The sequence below is a fragment of the Zophobas morio genome, unplaced genomic scaffold (assembly GCF_036711695.1).
Source record: "Zophobas morio isolate AGI-343-1 ecotype UQ-CSIRO unplaced genomic scaffold, CSIRO_AGI_Zmor_V1 ptg000026l, whole genome shotgun sequence".
Classification (NCBI taxonomy): Eukaryota; Metazoa; Arthropoda; class Insecta; order Coleoptera; family Tenebrionidae; genus Zophobas; species Zophobas morio.
Window position 1 is genome coordinate 1,244,375 of NW_026972131.1, and position 21,262 is coordinate 1,265,636.

A 21,262-nucleotide genomic window follows, 5' to 3' on the forward strand; every position below is an offset into this window, starting at 1 on the left:
AATATAGTCTTTATGATAAAACCCATTCGTTACTTTGTGTAATTGTATTTCTATTAGTACTGTCAAAAAATTGGTTATTGTCCTCAAGAAGATTGTTTGAATTATTTTCTAACTGGACGAGAACTAATACGTGTTATGGCATACTTAAAAGGTTACTCGGGTGAAGACGTAAACAAAATAACTGACAGTTTATTGACTTCTTTTGGTAAAAATACTGTATTTGTTACGTTTAATTATTTATTTATTTATTATTTAAGGTTTAAATTCTTACGCTGATAAACCGTGTTCTGAGTACAGCGGAGGAAACAAAAGAAAACTAAGCTCTTGTATAGCGTTTTTAGGATCTCCTAAAGTCATTTGCCTCGATGAACCCACAAGTGGTGTCGATCCAGCAAGTCGACGCAAATTTTGGGGTGTATTATCGTTGTTCAAGCAAATGAAAGGGACATCTTTTTTGCTTTGCTCTCATAGCATGGAAGAATGTGAAAATTTGTGTGATGAGTGCGTATTTACTTCTGAAGTCGTAAACTTTCAAACTAGAATTTTCTTTACAGAATAGCAATTATGAAAAGTGGTGAAATTAAAGATCAAGGGAGTCTTTTACATCTGAAAAATAAATACCAAAAAGGATTTAAAATCGTTGTGACACTTACAAGTGAAACAAACAACTCAGAAGAAATCAAAGAACACATGTCAGAAAAATTAAACGCTCGGCTTAAAGAGGAATACGCTGTAAGATTTTATTTTATTAAAAAAAAATCGAGATTAATAATTTTTTATATGCAGAATACGTTAACTTATGAAGTCGTTGATGGTAACCCAAGGTTGAGTAGATTGTTTTCCGACTTACAGACAATGAAGGATAAGTATAAAGAACAAGTAGAGGATTATGCAGTGAACCAAATTTCATTGGAAGATATATTCCTAACCGTTGCCGAAGAAACCTAGGTTTGTGGGACCAAGAACACAATGTGGGTAAATGCTTGAATACAATTCTGTTGACATAGCAATTTGCTTCTGCAGAACTGCGCGGTTTAGAGATGATCGACAAATGGTGGGTTGTATAAGTCATAAATAATAATAATTAAATATCCAATCTATCAGTATCTTCGAGAATAAGAATTTATAGTTCATTATATTAGTTGTGTTCTAAAATGTAAGTTCAAGCAAGCACGTTGTTTGTGATTTTTTTTTATAAAAGAAGCCAAAGATTTATACACTAGTACTTAAAGAATTGTTAGATTATTTTCTGTGGAATTCGACACAAAAATATCTCCACAGAAATTACCGGTTCCAAAGCTTCTGGTTTTTATTGTAAACATTACCTACTTGTTTTTTGTACAAATGTTTTTTTTTTGTGTGTGTTTGCTTTCTCTTTGTGGAAATTAGCCAGCACTAGAACAAACAATTTTAAACGACTTTCTTGGAAACAGCAAAATGGGGGTCCTTTTTCCAAAAAATTTTGTTCCTAAACTGCATGTCATCATCGAATGAATTGATCTGTGTAAAAACTTGGGAACTCAGATTTGAGAAGTTTGCTATTTGGAAAATAAACTTGCCGCACAACCAATTATATCTCAACTAAATTTCCGAGAATGTTTGCAGAGCAAATTATAACGATTTTGTGAAATTTTGTCAATTTTTTGAGGTACTGACTTTTTTAAGTGCATATATTTATGTTAAAATGCGATTTTTGTTTTTAAACTTTTATTGTAATTCGAATTTTTTCTTTAATTCTACTCTTTTTTTGTTATTTATTACGTCATATTTTAAAATTTCCTAGTTTTACCTGCGTGTTTAACAATTGTACACAATGCATTGGTGATTGTATTCATATCTTTAAATTTCTTAAAAAAAAATCTTTATTATGTGCGCGAAACGTGCGTCGAAATTTTCAATAAACGAGATCATTTATTACTGAAAATTTTGAAATTGATCTAAAACAGAGTTGTTGATATTCTGAAATTATTTATGAACAATAAAGCTAATCAATTAAAGGAATTTTATTCTAATTGAGTATTTTTAAAATCAAGTTGTGTCGCAAACAATCAAAACTGCGAAATATAATTTGCGGTTGGTGTTAGAGGCATCGCTTGAGTTTAAAAATGTTTGTTACAGCAAATAGTTCCTTACAAAAATTGTTTTTTACAACTTTGCCGCTGTTCAACTTCAGAATCTTCAATATTTAAAAAATCTCGCTTACTGAAAATTTCGCTACACCTTTTGTGCAGGCAATAAAGAACGAAATTTAAAGGCAGCAATACAATCAAAGTTGTATTTATTTATTACTACTTACTATTGATCTTGGTGATTTTGAAGAATTTGTAAATCCTATTCATGAATGTCAAATTTTAGCTAGAAATAATATTTTGGTCGAATTTTATCAGTTCTGGAGTATATTTCGACTTGTTTTTTGCTAGTTAAACTCATTGGGGTCAGTAAATGATGTACCTTACTTAACCGTTGTAATGGGTATAATTCAACTTGCACCCTGTAGCACCCGACGACTAAATTCAAAATGAAATACGAGTATCTACCAGAAATTCTTGAAATCATGTTTATTTAAATCCATGCTCATTAAAAAAGTCATTTTACTACATTATTAGTTGAACTTTTTTGAACAATGGCCAAAACAATTGTAAAATCCCTCTATAAATTAGTAAAAATGACTACAATATTCGATATTTAACGTCTGAAACACTTCACAGCATGATTGGTTGCAAATCTTAATAAAAGTATATAAACCGAGACACACGGTGATTCTAGGTCCTCTAGGTCATAAAAACCAAGCTGTTTCGGTGAATACTTTTACAGCACCCCTAAACGTTAACAACCGAATATTGGAGTCCTTTTTAATTATTTCGAAACGAACATAAAAACAGTAACAATAGAAGTATGTTTGGAATTTTTGAATCTTCGTACACAAAAAAAATTGTATATTGTTTCCTAGAGAGATGAAGTAGTATAACTTTCGCAAATAAATTGTGCATTTTTTTTATTATTATTGTTCATTCTAAATTCAGGGAAAAATTGTTGACCTCATATTTTATTCACTGAACTTTGTTGGACAAAGACCGTTTACGTAATCATAGATAAAATTTTCTTTCCCCTTTACCAATAAACAACTAAAGCATCTTAATTATCGTAAGCACATTACTCATAACGGTAATGTTTTCAAATGAAAACAGAAGCTTAAAAATTCTGTTGACTATTTTTGAAAAAAATTAAAAAATATTTGAATAAAAAATTACCAAATACATTGCTATGCAATGTTTTAATTCACTGAAAGGCAACTTGGTAAAAACTGCGTCAGTGTAATACTTGTGATACATATGTGATAAATTATATAGTTTAGGGTGAAATGAATCGATTGGTTTTTGAAGTCGGTGCTTGCTAATTTTTTTTATATATATATTTTTACAACTTTGTAATTGATGGGTGAGTTACCTAGCTTAACCAGTGTTTCAATGAATATTTATATATATTTATATCTCTAAACATGACTTCCGTTTTTCAAATGCAGCCTTTGAAACTACTGAATTTTTGCCCATGTATTTAGTACTAGCTTTAAGTTATTTACATGAACAAGAGACATAAAATATGAGTTAATTTATCTAGCCTGGGCGATTTGTTCCACGTTGTTTTTTTTTTAACAATGAACTTCAATTGCGTTAAACTCAGCGCCCACCAGATTAGTTTTGAATGTAGTGCTTTTGTATTAATTTTATTTCTATTTGAAGCCTAACAACAAAATTTTGAGCAGACACATATTTATTTATTTTATAGATATATATATAACCGGTTCTTCTTGTACCGTTACGTGTTGAGGGATTATTTTATAGATATATATTTTAATGTTATTGGTTGCGTGGTAAGCAAGAAAAAAAGCTACAGCCACAGTGGAAGTCGAACCTACGCCTTACTACTAAACTATGCGGGCTGCTTATCTTTCCTCGCTTACAGTTCAGTTATAATAGAACATAATAAGGGAGGAGTGGTACCGATAAAATGTGTATATATTATTTTATTATTGCTGATGAGTATGAAATAAGTTTAAGAATATTGATAACAAGGCCTTTCGCTTTTGTTGTATTCTATACACAGACTAATAAACTTAAAAATAAACTTGTCTTTCTATAATTTAATTATTTACCTAAATATATATGAACCGTTCAAACTTTAACTTCTAAATCATAGAAGGAGAAAAAGTCAAAAGTATGTTTGTAGATGTGTATAAGGCGGAAATAACCGCCGTCCACCGTTTGTACTTAGATTGCATGCTTGAGTTGCTTATGGTTGTATGAGTGTGTGTTAAATAAATATTCTTGTATCATTAGTGTTTTCTTCGAAGTTCTGGAAATTACCGTCTCCAACTGATTACCCCCGCACCGGAAAGAAAAACCCGGTCACAATACATATCCTTTGAAAAATGGTTGATGACGTCATCACAAAATTTTGTAAAGAAAAAACTCATTTGAAACACACGCATAGCCTGTTCCGTCATACTAACTTTAACATTGCATACATATCTTTGTTTTAACATTTACGGATTCTCATAAAAAAATTAAATTTTGTAATTTTTGGAAAAAGCTGGATATGACTTATTGTACTTCAGGGGCGAGGGAAGTTCTATCGAAATAACCTTCGACCAATTTACTAAATAAGAGGCTAAATAAGACGATAAATGTTTTTTTAAGCTAAATAAAAAAAATTATGAAACTCTCAATAAAGGTAAAACGCATTAACTGCTATTTGGGGGAAACCAACCAGTGGAGGGAAACAGCTACTTACACCTGCCTGTAGTGGCGTCGCCACTTTCGCGGATAACGGCAGCGTTCCTCTAAATTTGCAAATACATAGCGCGAAAGTACGATCTTTCGCCAAGTGGGAGTAAACACGTAGGTCGTCACACTAACATCTCACTCACTAACACATAGAGACGAAATTGCCATGTGATTAGGGCCATGTAAAGTTGTCATGTAAGTTTTGCTATGTCAGCAGAGAAATAAACGGGAAATTGAAATATATGTGTCCTAAGTCCACAACCCCTTCACAACAACTTCTATAGTTACGGAAGACTAAGTAAATGCTATGCATTGATCAGATTATTAATAAAAGACTTTTGAGATTCTAGAATTACAGCATACAAATTCGTGTGCTATTATTCTCTATTCTGACAATCGGACATTTTTACATCGTATCATTTGAAATGTGACATCACCCACTTCCCCTTGTGATAAGCCAAACTACCCGCCTTTACTACCTTGAAAAAGTTTGAAAGACCCGCGAAAAATTCAAAATTTCAAAATTTGGCCTTGGCTGTGATCGTCTAACAAATGGGAACCTACGTTGTGTTTTTTTTTTTTTGAAAAGTGGCGGGAAGACGTTCTTTCATAGAAGTGAGCATACACTACGTGTGATTCGAGAACGCAAGAAATAATAGACAAAATTGTTTTGGAGGGGCTACCACGGCACCCCCTCGCAGGAGGAAAGAAGCTGCGAAGATTTACTCCTTAGCGCAAAAACCCCCTATCGTATATTCCCGACATTAAATTTTTGTTTTTTTTAGTTAGAAATCAAGTAGACTGCCCTGAATTGCTTCACTATTTAAATTTTCTTGTACCTAGAATTAATGCACGCCATAATCACGTATTTTATTGTACTGCTGACAGAACTAACGTTTTAAGAAGATCTCCAGTTAGTATTATGTGTAGTTATTTCAATCAAATTTCACACTTATGCGATATAAATTTCGACTCGATTAACAAAATTGTTAGTTGTGTTAAGCAATCATTATATGGATAGAATTTTCTTTTCTTTTACTTCCCGAGCGTAAGCAAAGGAAGTATGGTAATCGAGTCCGTCGGCCGACTCTCTACTTTTACGTTTTCTCTATCTTTCATGACCCCTAGAAGACGAAGAAATAGATCTCCCATTTCCGTCTGTCTGTCCGTCTGTCCGTCCGTCTGTCCGTCTGTCCGTCTGCCGTCCCGGATTTATTAGACAGATAATCTCCGAAAGTACTCGACCGATTGTTGTGAAATTTTGTACTTATATTAAGAATATCATGTAGATGGTAAAACGCTAACCAAAATTTGTCTAATCATCCCCACCACTAATGCGATGACGTCACTTCAAAATTGTACATAGTAAATGGGTTTTCAATTGTATAAAATAACATAGTCCTACACATGTAGTTTACAACTCCGAATCGACTTTTCACCCGAAACGTCCAGATTTTTGGAAAAAAAATCAAAATTATAAAACAACATTTTGAAATTTAATTTTTAATCTGCTAACCAGAATGCTTTGAAATGTTGCAGATGTTTTAAGGCTATAAAGAGCATCATAAATCTTTAGTCAAAAAATATTTGCTTATCCCCTCCAAAAAATTGATGACGTCAGCTCAAAAGTTTGCGGAATAAATCATATATAAAATGTACAAAATATGATGAGTCTGTACTTGTGATCTATCACTCCATTCATATTTTTTGGATTTGCATATACAGGGTGACTCAAAAAAATTAATGAATGCGTAAATATATTTTATTGATTTAATCAGGAACTACAAAACCGAATGCTCTGAAATCTTGCAGATGTTTTAAGGTCATAAAGAGCATAATAAATGTTTAGTCAAAATATATTTGCTTATCCCCTCTAAAAACTTGATGACGTCAGCTCGAAAATTTGCCGAATAAATCATATCTAAAATGTACAAAATATGATCAATCTCTACTTGTGATCTATCACTCCATTCATATTTTTTGGATTTGCATATACAGGGTGATTTAAAAAAATAAATGAAAGCGTAAATTTATTTTACTGATTTACTCAGGAACTACAAAACCGAATGCTTCGAAATCTTGAAGATATTTTAAAATTATCATAAGCATGGTAAATTTTTGATCAAAATGTATTTGGTCGTCCCCCCTAAAAAATTTATGACGTCACCACAAAATTTTGCTGAATAAATCCTATCTAAAATGTACAAAATATGGTGAGTCTCTTCTTGTGATTTATCATTCCATTCAAATTTTTTCGATTTGCATATACAGGGTGACTCAAAAAAATTAATGAATGCGTAAATGCATTTTATTGATTTAATCAGGAACTACAAAACCGAATGCTTTGAAATCTTGCAGATGTTTTAAGGTTATAAAGAGCATAATAAATTTTTAGTCAAAATATATTTGGTTATCTTCTACAAAAAACTGATAACGTCAGCTCAAAAGTTTGCCGAATAAATCGTATCTAAAATGTACAAAATATGATGAGTCTGTACTTGTGATTTATCATTCCATTCATATTTTTGGATTTGCATATGCAGGGTGACTCAAAAAAATTAATGAAGGCGTGAATTTATTTTATCGATTTAATCGGGAATTACAAAACCGAATGCTTTGAAATCTTGGGAATATTTTAAAGTTATTATAAGCATGGTAAACTTTTGTTCAAAATGTATTTGTTCATCCCTCCTAAAAAAATTGATGACGTCACCCTTAAATTTTGCTGAATAAATCCTATCTAAAATGCAAAAAATATGATGAGTTTGTACTTGTGATTTATCATTCCATTCATATTTTTTAGATTTTCTTAAGAGGTGGTTCAAAAAAATTAATGAAGTCAATTTATTTTATTGATTAAATTAAAGGCAACACTTATTATTAGTATTACACCCCAACCAACCCAATTTGGTAGACACAAAATTTGTTAAAGGAAAAACTCGGTTGAAACATAAGGGTAGCACGCTTATTTACATCGACTTTAACATTACAGACCTGCATTTGTTTTATGCGCTCACTTGGTTCCGCGAATGTGAAATAGACATGTTTATAATCAACCAATTGTGAATTTCACCGTCAAGAATTAAAATAAAACCCAATGTTTTATATAATAAGCGGAAGTCGAAGCAATAAAACCGATGGTCGTTTTGTTTACAGTTTCTCTGTTTGACTCTCACGTATGCTGTTACGCTTGTCATCTTAAATTAAGAATGTTTATACATAAACGATTTTCAGTTGCCCCTCATATTACTAGACAGCGGATTTCTGTCGGGCTACGTCACGATTATAGGGGGGGACGTGCTGGATCGCCGGGTGATAGATAATCACTGAATTTAATCGGTACTAATTCCATAAATATAATTAACGATTTATTAATCAAACGGCTAAGTAAATGAGAACGGGAATTAACAGCAGAGTGCAACGAAACAGCGTTATTCTAATCTCAAATAAACGAAGTGCAGTCCGCAACCGCAATGAATTCGCATCCCGTACGAGCCGTACCGAGTTTGGCCTTGCCTAGCCCGACAGAAATCTGCTCTCTAGATATTACACACCGGCGCCGTATACGTGAGTAAATTGTTTCGTTATTTTATTGATTATAAGAAATCAATATTCAAAACGACCCAATTCATTTTCCCGAAAATTTGGGAATACAATAATTTTATTCTTAGTATTACACTGCATCTATCCCAACTGATATACGTGTCCTTGCAAAAATGTTGATGACGTCATCACAATTTTTTTTTTAATTCCCACTACAAAAATGTAATGAGAAAAAAAAACACAATAGGCATGCAGTCGTCAAGTTTCCGACAGCGAGGGAAGTACTGTCTAAACTCTTTAGACCAATTTTTTAGTTTTACTTTCTTGTAATTGTTAATTGTTAATTTTTAATTATTAATTTTGTGCAGTTTCCATTTATATTTTTCCTGTAATTGGGTGTAACCCACTAACCCCATTGGAAAAAATAAAATAAAATAAAAAATAAATAAATAAATATTACATTTCAAGCACTGCGTCAGCCAGTTTGTATGTACCCGTTTCCATTTATGCAGTATAAGTACTCCTCTCTTAGGAATTGTAGTAATTTATAGCTGCAGTTTTATTTGCTTTACTGCACATATTGTCATATTGCTTAATTATGGAATATTGTCATAGACATATCCTACATCCCTAAGATAGCTTGAATGTATTCCTATAATAAAATTCCATTTATCATTCATTTAATTAAAAAGGGGAATCAAATCAAAACAACAATGTAGAAATGTCATCATATTTCTGTAAAAATTTTACTCGCCTATATCCTTCTTAATGCTATTGTCAGGTACTTCAAAGGGTGGTCAAATAAGCTTAAGGTATTTAAAAGGTGCTCTATTGCGTGGGCCATAAATTACAGCTTACCGCCTCACCTAATATTTTGGGTTGCCTAACTTACCAAAATTTGCCCAAAATGCTTAGCAGTTTTTTTACAATAACTAAAAGAAGTAAAATTTTAACAGAAAACGAAGAATGGCGCCTAAAGTAGAAAAAAATTCTCTATCACCTCGATATTTTTTAAAAGCACACCGAGTTATAGTTTTCGCTAAAAATCCGCTGGGGTTTTACGCACTTTATTTTTTATTTTAAAAACTGCTACGTTTTTTAAAAAATACAAGACGCTTCCTTAAAGATTTTTATGTCATGAGCACGCACATGTATCGCCCTGCTCTTCAACTGTTAAAATAAAGGCGCAAAATGGGTTGGCGTTTTGCCTTATTTTGGCATCTTTTAATGACTGTGTGGCGGAGCCTTAACATAAATTTGTAAACACTATTGTTAAATCAGGTATAAATTCAGGAATAGCTCTGTAAAACCCCACTTTATCTTCTGCCTGAAGACGGTACTGTCTACCGAAACACCTGTGACAGTGACTACGAATATATTATTTAAACTCTGAAAGTTTTTTCATTATTATTAAAATTAATATGGAGTTTAAACACGTATCAGCCTCATCAATACAAACTTACTTGGATGCCTTTTTTAAATTTCAAATAGCGCTAAACATAGTAAGTTATCCGGGCGTTAGAAATTTGTCACTGTTTGTCAGCATTTGAAATGTATTCAGATAACGATAAAATGGATCAATCATTTATGGCAGAGAGAAGTTACAACAATGAGGGATGAGGTTCTATGTGAAGAAAAAACAAACGAACAAAATATTTATTTGTCTTACACAAAATGATCTATGTGTATTACAAATGTTTAACATTTAGCAATTTCCTCTGAAAAGAATTGCGGCCACATGCATCGGCATTAAAAAATTTTAGGCTATAAAAAACACGCATTCTCAGAAATAGTGCTAACAAGAAAGTGGTGTTAAAATTTTCGCATGGTGGTATAAATGTAACATTTTTAACTATATTAAAAAAATAATAATAATTTGATCCCCATGTTTTATGGCCTGTGGTAGGTTTTCGACAAAAACGCTTTCTAATGTAGAAACGTATTCTACAAATGTTGCATGAGGCGATTGCAACCCTCCAAAAATGCTTTCAGACTTACTTTGACAACTTTTAAAATGTGAAAACATAGACTTTTTATTTAAAGATCCATTCTTGCCGTATAAAACGCAAGTGGAACATGTACATTTTTTATATAGGTACCCGCTGATGTAGTGTAAGATATTTTGCTTTTGGCAAATCATACTCTCTTATCTCGGCAGGTAATGTTTCTATTGGCGTAGTGTCGGCTAGTTGTAACTTTTGAAAAATTGGCAGAGACATATTATCACAAGAATTTACAGCCCGGTTAAAAATATCGGAGCAATCATCATCGGCACAATTAAATGTATTTGTATGTTGAAAAAAGTTTAAAACGAATATTTTTTTTGAGGCCTCTGGTAAACTGGATTGGTGTAGGATTTAAGGAATTGCCACTTTGCTGTCTTACTAAACCAAAAAAATTCTCTAAGCAATCCTGATTTAAATTTCTGGTACATATGGAAGAAAATTCCACTTGTTTTAATTCTGTATATAACATTTGCAGGCCATTAATAGATTGAATTAATACTGGAATACATTTAATATTGTTTGTAGCATCGCCGGTTTGCAAAAATGTTTTAATTTTTAAATCTGTTAATATGTCTTTAACTTGTTCTAATTTTTTTACCTGGATTCTTGAAGCACAAAATGCTTTTTGCATTGGATTCGGATTTTTGACATGCGTTGAATTAAAAATATCAAAACAATCATTAATCAATTCTAATAAGTGTGCAGTCCCATTAGCAGATGAGGGTAATTGGTCCATAGCATAGCAACATATGTTTTCAAGGCAGCTGCAACTGTTCGGCTAAATATTTGGGCAGCCAACCGAACTCGCATTTTTTGAAAATAGTTTGGACTTATATGTTTCATAGTTAACTTAGCACAAAGTTTTAAATTCCGTCTTTTCATATCAGTTCATGAAGCAATCTGATCTTCGAAATGGAAATTATATTTCAATAAATTATTTCTTAATGATTTCAGCAGGTGACAAATATCATAAAAAGCTATAATTTTTTTCCATTTAGTTCAAAATACGGGTTTTCTGGTGTTACGTCCAAATCTGCTAAAAGTTGTTCAAAGTTTGTGCCTTGATCATTCACTAAATAGCGTATCTCAATTCCTAAAAATCACGATTCACTATTGATCATACAAAAAATGTATCAGTGCATACCTATGGTTTCAAGTTTGGAGAGGGTATCAACAATAATTCTTTTAATTTCCTTGGCTGGACACGAGGATCCTACCAAATAGAAAGAAACAGGAATTTTCCAACCACCAGCAATGCTTTTTACCATCAAAGTGATGGCACTGGAATTAACTGATTTCGTGTGTTATCTGCTAAATCTAGAAGACCTACTATTTTATCTGTCTTTCTATCATAAAAAAGATGACTCTTGAGTGCCATTTCGTCAACACACAGGGTGCAATATTTTTCAATTGCTTTGATATTTTCGAGTCTATGTTGTATTACTTTTAACATGTCTTCATTTAATCCAGTAATGACAGAAATATTACTTAGTAGGCGCTGTAGCACGGTTTTCGACGGTAAACAAAACGTCTTTTTTAAAAATCGATATGCCCTGGGACTCAGAAAATACAAATACAAAGCGAACTTTTTTAATTGTATAGAGTATCTGTTCCCTCTAGAATTTGTTTGTAAACCCACCTGTAATCGCAAAAATGGTAAGCATTCAGTCGGTAAAAATTTTTTTGGCTAAATCTAAAAAATCATCTTTTGTAATCTGGTCTAACGACGGAATTGATTTTTTAATATTAAATTTCTGTTCAAGCCGTGTACCCTTTTTTTGGGAAGTATTTATTTGTTTCCGTAATTTTACTTTACGTGGGGTGTTTGCTGATAAACTTGGAGGAGTCTGTGTTTCCTGAAATGTTTGGGCATAATTTCGTTTTCGAGGGCTCTTGAATGCGCTAGTGTTTACAGAAATCTGCAAAAAAATTGACAATTACGATTTATTTTATTTCCGTTAAAAAATATTATTAACCAAAGATTTGAAGACAATTATTCTAGACCGAGCGCAAATTAGAATCCGAGACTCGTAGCGTGGCTCCATAAACGTGATTAATACACTATTCTTTTCACTAGTAGAAACCGCAAGATAATAAATTGAAAAAAATATTTGGAAATGATCATCAAACAAACCTGCGATATAGTTGATACTGGACGGTCTTCTAGCGTCGATGTTACTTGTATTTTCGCACTGGTTGATGGAAAATCTTCAAGAAGAGATCTTTTTCTTTTTCGTCTATTGACTAATAAAGTGTTTGTTGTTTGTTTAAACTGACTTCTGAAGAATCACCAGACAACGGTACTGCTAGTACTTCTTGACTATTTGATGGAACACGTTGACATTGGCCATTATCAAAATATTCATGGACCTAAATTTGTAGGTACATTATAAGTAATTATATACATCTAAAATATGCTCCATATTTAAATTTTATTGTTATACCTACCTGGGGATTGTCATTCTTTGCTATCGATGTAGAAGCGTTAACCCTTTCGCTACGAAGCTCGAATTAAAATTACTTGCCTCTAAAACGAGACATTTTTTTGGTTTTGAAAACGTACGGTCTTCGTTTCGAGGACTCCATTTTTCGTAAACATACGTCCTTCGTACACAGGATACAAAATTAAGATGAATCAAGAGAAATACAACCAAACATGTTTAGTCAACCAAGGTGGCATCACCAGGACAATAAATGTACTGGATATGTATATTGATGATATCAACTTGTTTAACTAAACGCATAGCCTTGTTGATATATTCAATTTAGTGTTATGGATTTATTTTACTTTAATATTTTAGGTCATCTACGCAGGTTTTAAAGTATAACTACTTGTATACTTTAATTAGAAAGCATTAACGTGCTAAACGAAACTAAAGTTGAGCTCACTATTTGAATTATACCACCTAGACGAAGACCGTAATTTTTCGTACAGAACAGAAAGCAGAATTGGCAGAATTCTAATTTATGCAGTCAGTGCCATCTGTGTACAACGGATTTAAAGAAAACGTACAGACCAAATGCGTACGGGCAGTGACTATATATAAACAGACAGTCAACCTGCAGTTATTTAACAGTTTCATAGATGGCGCAAGGAACCATTTCACCCCAGACAGTGTCGGCGATTCTTGTGCGAGTACTGTTACCAAACATCGGCTTTGTTTTCTTTAGCGCCTCGCACGTCGCCGCCCGCCTCCCCCGTCAACGTAGTGTTATGACTACGACCCGACGTAGTACCAGGTAGTTGTCCTCAGAAAATATGGTCATTTTCGTTCGTGAGGGACGATGGTCTCTGTCCGGATCTGGATTATTTTGCTTTCTAACATTTTTCGACCAATTGTTCCGTAAAAAAAAATTGATCACTTTTTCAAATAAAATACTGTTCATAATAAATAAATAAAAAAAAACGATATTGTCGTTGAATGACATGTAACTGGCATAATAATAAAAATGTGACATTTTTGTTAACTGATATTTTTTCATAAATGTCGCAAAATTATTAAATATGTCTAATCATCCCCACCAATAATGTGATGACGTCGTATACATGTAGTTTATAACTTCGTGTTGAGTTTTTATCCGAAACGTCTAGATTTTTGGAAAAAAAATCAATATTATAAAACAATTTTGAATTTGCAAAATCGAATACTTTGAAATCTTGCAGATGTTTTAAAGTCATGATAGACATCATGAATTAAAATATATTTGCTTATCCCCGCTAAAAAATTTATGACGTCACCTGAAAATGTTGCTGAATAAATCCTGTCTTACATGTGTAAAATATGATGAGTATATACTTGTGATTTATCACTGCATTAATATTTTTTAGATTCAATAAAATAAATTGACTGATTCATTATTTTTTTGAGTCACCCTGTTTAAGCAAATCTTACAATTATGAATACAATAATAAATTACAAGTAAAAATTTATCATAATTTGCAATTTTAGGTAGCATTTAGCAAAATTTTAAGATGACGTCATCAATTTTTTGGGGTTGATAACAAATACATTTTGATTAAAAAGTTGCCATGCTTACAATAACTTCAAAACGTCTGCAAGATTTCAAAGCATTTGGTTTAGCAGTTCCTGATTTAATCAATAAAATAAATTGACTTAGTCATTAAATTTTTGAGACAGCCTGTATAACTAAATCTAAAAAATATTACTGCAATGATAAATCACAGACTCATCGTATCAAATTTTGCGATGACGTCATGCATTTTTTGACGAAGATAAGCAAATACATTTTGATCGTGGCTTTGAAAGTATTCTTCGACTTTGGTTCCATTTCAGAATTTTTTTTTTTTTTTATTTAACAGAGAAATTACAGAGTAGAGGAAAAAAAATCCTATGGGTAATTTAATCTTTGTATATTTCAGTGGTCACAACGAGTTCACTAACTACGCTGAATCATAGCTGAAGTATGCAAGGATTAAATTTGTCACCGAAAAGATGACGGAAGTAATAAATTATCCTATCGGTCGAAGAACGTTCGGTCGGTGTTACACCTCGACCCAAGAGAGACCGAAGTAAAGGATAGCAAATGGAACGGATAAAATAAAACTTCAAACATGACTGACAAATTTTAAACCAAAATTATGAAATTTATAAATTGAACATTTTTTTTTTGTTTTTTGAAATGTAGTACCTACACTTCAAGGAATGTCCGTAACTTATTTTAACGTGAATTTTATAACTATGGTCGGCACAATCAGACCTAACATTAGTGTGATTTTGAGCATTTTCTCGATTTTATTAGAGCAGAACAGGTTTTTTTTCTAATTTTATAAGTAACGGAAACTAATCACAAATATTGCAAAAAAAATCATGTTCAGTTTCCAACTAATTGACAAGATTTCAAAGTATTCAGTTTTGCAATTCGTGATTTCTTCAATAACATAAACTGACTCAGTCATTTTTTTTTTAATCACCCTGTATAAACAAATCCAAAAAATATAAATGGAATGGTAAATCACAACTATAGACTCGTCATATTCTGAACATTTTAGATAAGGTATTTATAAAATTAAAACTACACGTAAATTTCGTTGCAGTTTGAGCCTGCCTACAAATTCTGCTCTTGAAGGGCTTGAACCGCCTTCCTCGGTGACGACCGACAAAAATGATCCGCCTATAAGGTCAAAACATTTGCGTGCAATTGTACAGTCGACTGCCGAGTATGTACAAGTTTTTAGAAGGAATAAAGCTTTTTTTGTTAGAACTGTATTTTTTAAATCAGATTAAGAAACTAATTGTACATTTACAAAAAGTTCATTTTTGTACCAATAAAAATGATTCTTTAACGTTCAAACAATTTTTTTTATTGGTGTAGAGGTGTAATCGTTCAAACAAATTGAGTCAACTTTTTCCCTTAATTTTCATTGTTGCAGAAATTGTTAAATGCTGAGCTTCTTTTGCAAAGATGTAGTAAAACACGTTTTTGTTAACACTTTTGAAAGGTTTAGAAAATGCTTTCACTGGTGCATTCGCTGAGGACGTTTGCATAAAATGATGCTGAATTTATCATTTGTTTATAGGACCAAGTTTTTATAAAAAAATTGCAGATCACCAAATGTGATGAGCCCAGCAAAAAATTGCTCGGCCCATTTTTAATAAATCCAAGGGCTCTTCGCATTTTTACTTCCTAAAATTAAGCTAAGGAAGTATTGTAATCGAGTCCACTGGACGAAGTACGACTGGATATTGTAGTTTTATTTTTTCTCAACGTTTCATCACTCCCTAGAATTCGACAAAAATAGATCCCTGTTTTCGTCGGTCCGTCCGCCTGTCTGTCCTTTTTACCTTTAGTTTAACATTACAGACATATCTTTATTTTAACTTATAATGGTTATCTTAAAAAATTAAATTTGCAACATCAAATCTTAGAATTTTCAAAAAATTTGAATTTATTGTACTGTACTTCAGGGGTGAGGGAAGTTCTGTGTAAATAATCTTAGATCAAATTTTTTGGTACGTTTGTGCAAGGGAGTGTTGCAAAAATAGGTACCACTATAAGCATCGAATAAATATCTTAGCGCATACAAACGTACCAAAAAAAAAACAATTACCTTTTTGCTAAAACTCACAATAAAATTCTGAACATGTCGTGGTGATTTAAAATTTTTCTAAACATATGAAATGATCGAAATTTAATTTATTTATTAAAAAAATGCAGTTTTATAAACAAATTGTGATCGCAGTTAATTATTTCGGCATTATTATTATGTGTACGGTCGTGGACAGTGAATTTCGTTCACCCAATTTCTTTGACAGAAAAAAACTCTAAATTAGCCTTTAGATCTTTCTAACCTTTTTTTGTCATTTTGACATAAAGGGGCAAACATTTTTTTATACGATAACTAACACTAGTCCGCGGTAAGCCCAAAAGTGTAGCGACATCCCGTCTTGGAAAAGGGAGATTAGTTTACCTTCATTAAAATAACTAATCGATGGCAGGTTCGAAGCTAAATTAAATTTGACAATACTTACGTCAGTCATCATGACAATAAAGCACCGACTACAGTGAATTTTTGTGAATTCGCGTGAATTGTGTGAACGAAATTCACTGTCCGCGACTGTACGTCCTTAACAAGTGCATTTGTGAAATCATTTTTTTATATGTTTAATACAGGAAAACTGTTAAATACCAACTTCGTGAAAAAAAATCATATTTAATGTAGTAAGCCGTTTCGAACCAAATTTCCGCGCGCCAAACTTTTGGTAAGAAAAGGGATAGAAATGGAAAGAAACAAAAACCACTAAGAGGGAGGTGCGCAGAAGGGTGTGTTGGAGAAGGGTAAGTCGCAGCCATATATTGACTTGGTCTTTCTTTCGAGTAAGACGTCAAGTTGGTGCTCTCTGCGTTTTCCAAGTGTCTGTGCGTTTTGTTTCCGTTTTCAGCGGTGATTCCTTTCAACGGAGTTCCATCCCCCTGACGAACCAGCGAACGTAAGATTTCTCTGCTCGATTTCGAACAGAGAGAGGCCTATTTCGGTGGTGAACACGTGTTTGGTTTGGAGATCCAAGAGGTTCGAGTGAAAATAAAGGTTTTTTTTTCTCTGAGGAATAAATTCTTTAAGCTCTTCTGGGGCCCTTGGCCAAGGTCCCTTGAGCTCTTATTGGATTTATTTTTCATAGTTTTTTTTTTCCAAATATAAGTTTTTTAAATCCGTCACTCTTCCCGCTCCGCAGTGCGCCAATTTGTATGAACGAACGCCTCCCGCCAGTTTTCAAAACACAATGTAGGGTCCCACTTTTGTAGACGATCACAGCCAAGGTCAAATTTTAAATTTTAGCGGGCTTTTTCAAATTTTGTTCAATGACAAAGAAAAGGCGGGAGGTTTGGGTTATTACATTAATAATGTTTGCAAAAATTGAAACTAAGGATAAAAAACTTTAGCGTTCCGTTAACTTTTAATGCGATAAGCTAATCGCACAGTTAAGGAATGCCAATCAAATATGTTACGCCATCGCCACTGCATTTGGTCAAGCGACGTCTGTTGGTCCTACGCCATCTATCGGTATTGGTCCACAACTAAAACCGTTGACTGTCTGTTTATATATAGTCACTGGTACGGGCTTCGTCCTAAGTAAGAGATACAAGTGAAAAAATACGGTCTTCGTTCTAAAGCACACAAATTATTAGACCGTATACGTACGGTCTTCGTAGCGAAAGGGTTAAATATTGAAGGAATAACATTTTTCATTAAATTACCGTTTGGCGTATAATCTGTTGCTTTGAAATGTTGACTACAAATTCTTTTCGCCGCAAAAGAATTGATGGTTTTTGTCTTTACTAAATTTTGTAAACCACACGCCTTAATCCATAGCTGTTTTCTAGCAAACAAAAATTGGTTTCATTGAAACAATAGATGCAAATAAATTTGCAGAAAAATTAGAAACAATATAATAAGTCTTAGGTGAAGAGTAGATTATACTTATACATACTATTTTCATTCTCATATACACCTTAATACTGTGAAGAAAAATTTAATAGGTATTAACACACGTCACTTACTGTGCCAACTTTGCTGGAAAACGATGGAAACTTCTTTCCCAATTTATATGTTGAGAATTCGTACAATTTGGAATGAGATACCTACTTCATTTTCGGCTTAAAGGGTTACCGAAAGTTAGAAGAATTGGAGGTTGGAGGGAACAATTAATGAAATTTTCTCCGCCTACTTTTCTGAACTTTATTTTTACAGTTTTCTAACCTACCCGTCTTTATAGTGATCTTCGATTTTTGGTGGTTATTTAACACATTTTCATGTAGAAAGCGCAAACAATTGACAAATAGTTTGTCCGTAAAAGACGGACACAAGTTTAAAATATAAGAAGGGAAAATGTTTTATTCTCTTATTCATTTACAAAAACAGGCATTATAGATAAGATATATTTACTAAAAGATACTGCAATATATTTTAATGCAGGTAGGTATTTATCTAACTAATTTTCTGATTATCTGAAAACTGGCTTCGTAACTAAGAAACGTAGAAATTAATCCTTTTATTAATTATTTATTACCTGACTTATTACCTATTACTTTTATTCTTATATCTGCTTCATTGTACACATTATTTTGCTAGTTAATCTGTCGAACCAGTTTCACAGATCTATTAAATGACTTTGGTGTTAGTCTAGCTTCTGTCGACAGGATTTTAAACGTCAACAAATTTCATCCCTACCTGACCTGACCTAACCTAGTGCAAGAATTAAAGCCCGCAGATTACGGACAACAATCAACTCTTTGCAATTTCTTGTGTTAATAAAAATCTTTTTGAAATTTCAAATCAATTGACGTTTTTTGTCAAAAGTTAACAAAAGTCAAAATTGCCCACTATGTCTATTTTTGAAAAAAGAATTCATAAAACTTAAAAAAATATCCATGTAAGCTTGGACGGTGTATTGTGGGTTGCAATTCCAATTCAGTCAGGCCACAGTATAGATATCAATCAGTAGAGACAACTCGCTATTTTTACTGACCCGTTTTCATGGGTGGTCGTTTGTCTTGTGACCGTATGAGGGCGCGCAATGCAAGGTACTTCTCTTTCTTACACACTGGGACATTGAACTGCGGTACTTTGGTTATCTAGTGTATTGGTTTTGATGACTTAAGGCTCATCTTCCGGTGTAATTATTGCAGTTAAGTGTAATTCTCACAGACACATTTTAAAAAGCGTTGTTCACGTTTTCATAGGACCATTGTTTACTGTTTAATTTTTTTGTAAAAAATTAAATGTACATATATTAACGTTTTCTAATAACGTTGAATTTTACAACCATTTACAGCCATAATGAAAAAGAAATTAATGAAACGTAAAATCGTAATCAGAGAAGCGGGCCACACTAAATTTCAACACGGCATCTCTGTTATAGGGCGCTTAATTAATTATTTATTATAATAGACTGTGTGGTTTCTAAGATCAACTAGTTACAAAATGTTATTGTTATTACACTATTTTTAAGTCTTTTCCAAAAATTCATTTGCACAAAGTGTAGTAAATTGTGTACACGAATCAATTTTAAAATGAAGCGTTTGTGATCCTTTTTAAATTGGGTGGCGACATCTAGAAATATTTTGGCCACCGATGACGGCTTAAAATTCGGGTCAGAAAGATCAAAGGCGCCGACACGAGTTGTCCATACTGATTGATGTCTATACTGTGGTCAGGCTGTCAGGCTCATACTCATTCGTGTAATATCCTGTATATGAAAGAAAAGACACTCGCGAATTGACAGACATACACATACGAAAACGAACAAACACAAAATCCTATACAGCTTGTAATAACCCAAACTTCCCGCCTTTAAATTGACCTTGAAACAGTTTGAAAGGCCCGCGAAAAATTTAAAAATTCAAAGTTTGGCCTTGGCTGTGATCGTCTAACAAATAGGAACCTACGTTGTGTGTTTTTTTTTGTTTTTGAAAAATGGCGGGAAGACGTTCTTTCATACAAGTGAGCATATACTGCATGTGAGTTGAGAGCGCAAGAAATAATAGACAAAATTAGGTAGGTCGAAATCCTTCCTTAGGAGGAAAAGAAACGAAGAACGAAAGCTTGCTCTTCTGGCGACTCCGCAGGGTCAAGGCGTCATCGGTCTTCATTACTAAAAACCCCCTGGGGTTTTATTCACCGAAATATTACATTTCAAACACCTTAAAATATATGAAAGAAAAACACTCGCGAATTGACAGACATACACATATGAAAAACGAACAAACGGAAAATTCTATACACCTGTTTGGAATCAATGCAAATATTTAAATATCACAAATTTAATAAAACAAAGCAAAATCCGACTTAAGTGACTGGATGCAAATACACAAGTTATTACGGGCGTGTGGCGGCAGATTTTTAAGGTTACGGCAGTTAACAGGAGCACAACAAAAGTACCCCTGGGGTGTTGTAGCACAAGCGGAGTTTGGGGCTACCGGTCTGGAACTGTTCTCCCCCCACGACGGTGATTCTATCTATCGCAAAGCCTACCCCACAAGCAGATCTTCATTACGAAAGTGCCCTGCGGAAGTAGGCCATTACGGTCGTCCGACCCGCAAGAGATCTCGGCTATGGGCAGAAGCCGAGAAATTTACAACATCGGCGGCCGCCCCTGAAACTTTCCAAACCTGTGGACTTGTACAGGTGACACGATAAATCTCGCCAGCTCGACTAGGAACCGAACCATTTTAAAATATCCAATCTCCTATAACTCTGATGTTAACAACAACTGAACAAGTGTTAAAGTTTCAAAGATCAATAAACAACGTTTAGATTCGCCATACAATCTGGTGAAATTTGAAACAACAAATAATTCTTATGTGAGATTAAATTTGGACATCAAATAATTTATATGATAGAAACATTCATCAACAAAATATTTACAAAACAAAACTTAGCAAGGATTTATGAAACAAGAGATCTGGTGT

General features: G+C 33.1%; 1 protein-coding gene across 4 annotated transcripts in view; it reads left to right on the top strand.

The window, feature by feature from the left end:
• LOC135136639 (phospholipid-transporting ATPase ABCA1-like) overlaps nucleotides 1-21,262 on the top strand; it is an 82,167-nt gene that overhangs the window by 14,167 nt on the left and 46,738 nt on the right. The window contains exons 20-24 of one of the 4 annotated variants that reach the window (XM_064066012.1): nucleotides 58-205; nucleotides 258-501; nucleotides 555-732; nucleotides 787-971; nucleotides 15,390-15,556. The exons of 1 other annotated variant lie outside the window; for it this stretch is intronic. In XM_064066012.1, the coding sequence (XP_063922082.1) occupies nucleotides 58-205; nucleotides 258-501; nucleotides 555-732; nucleotides 787-948 (732 nt within the window). In that variant the 3' untranslated portion in view covers nucleotides 949-971; nucleotides 15,390-15,556. Of the gene's footprint in view, nucleotides 1-57; nucleotides 206-257; nucleotides 502-554; nucleotides 733-786; nucleotides 4,334-15,389; nucleotides 15,557-21,262 lie in introns of those variants that run through there. 2 more of the 4 variants (XM_064066011.1, XM_064066010.1) reach the window with 2 other exon arrangements.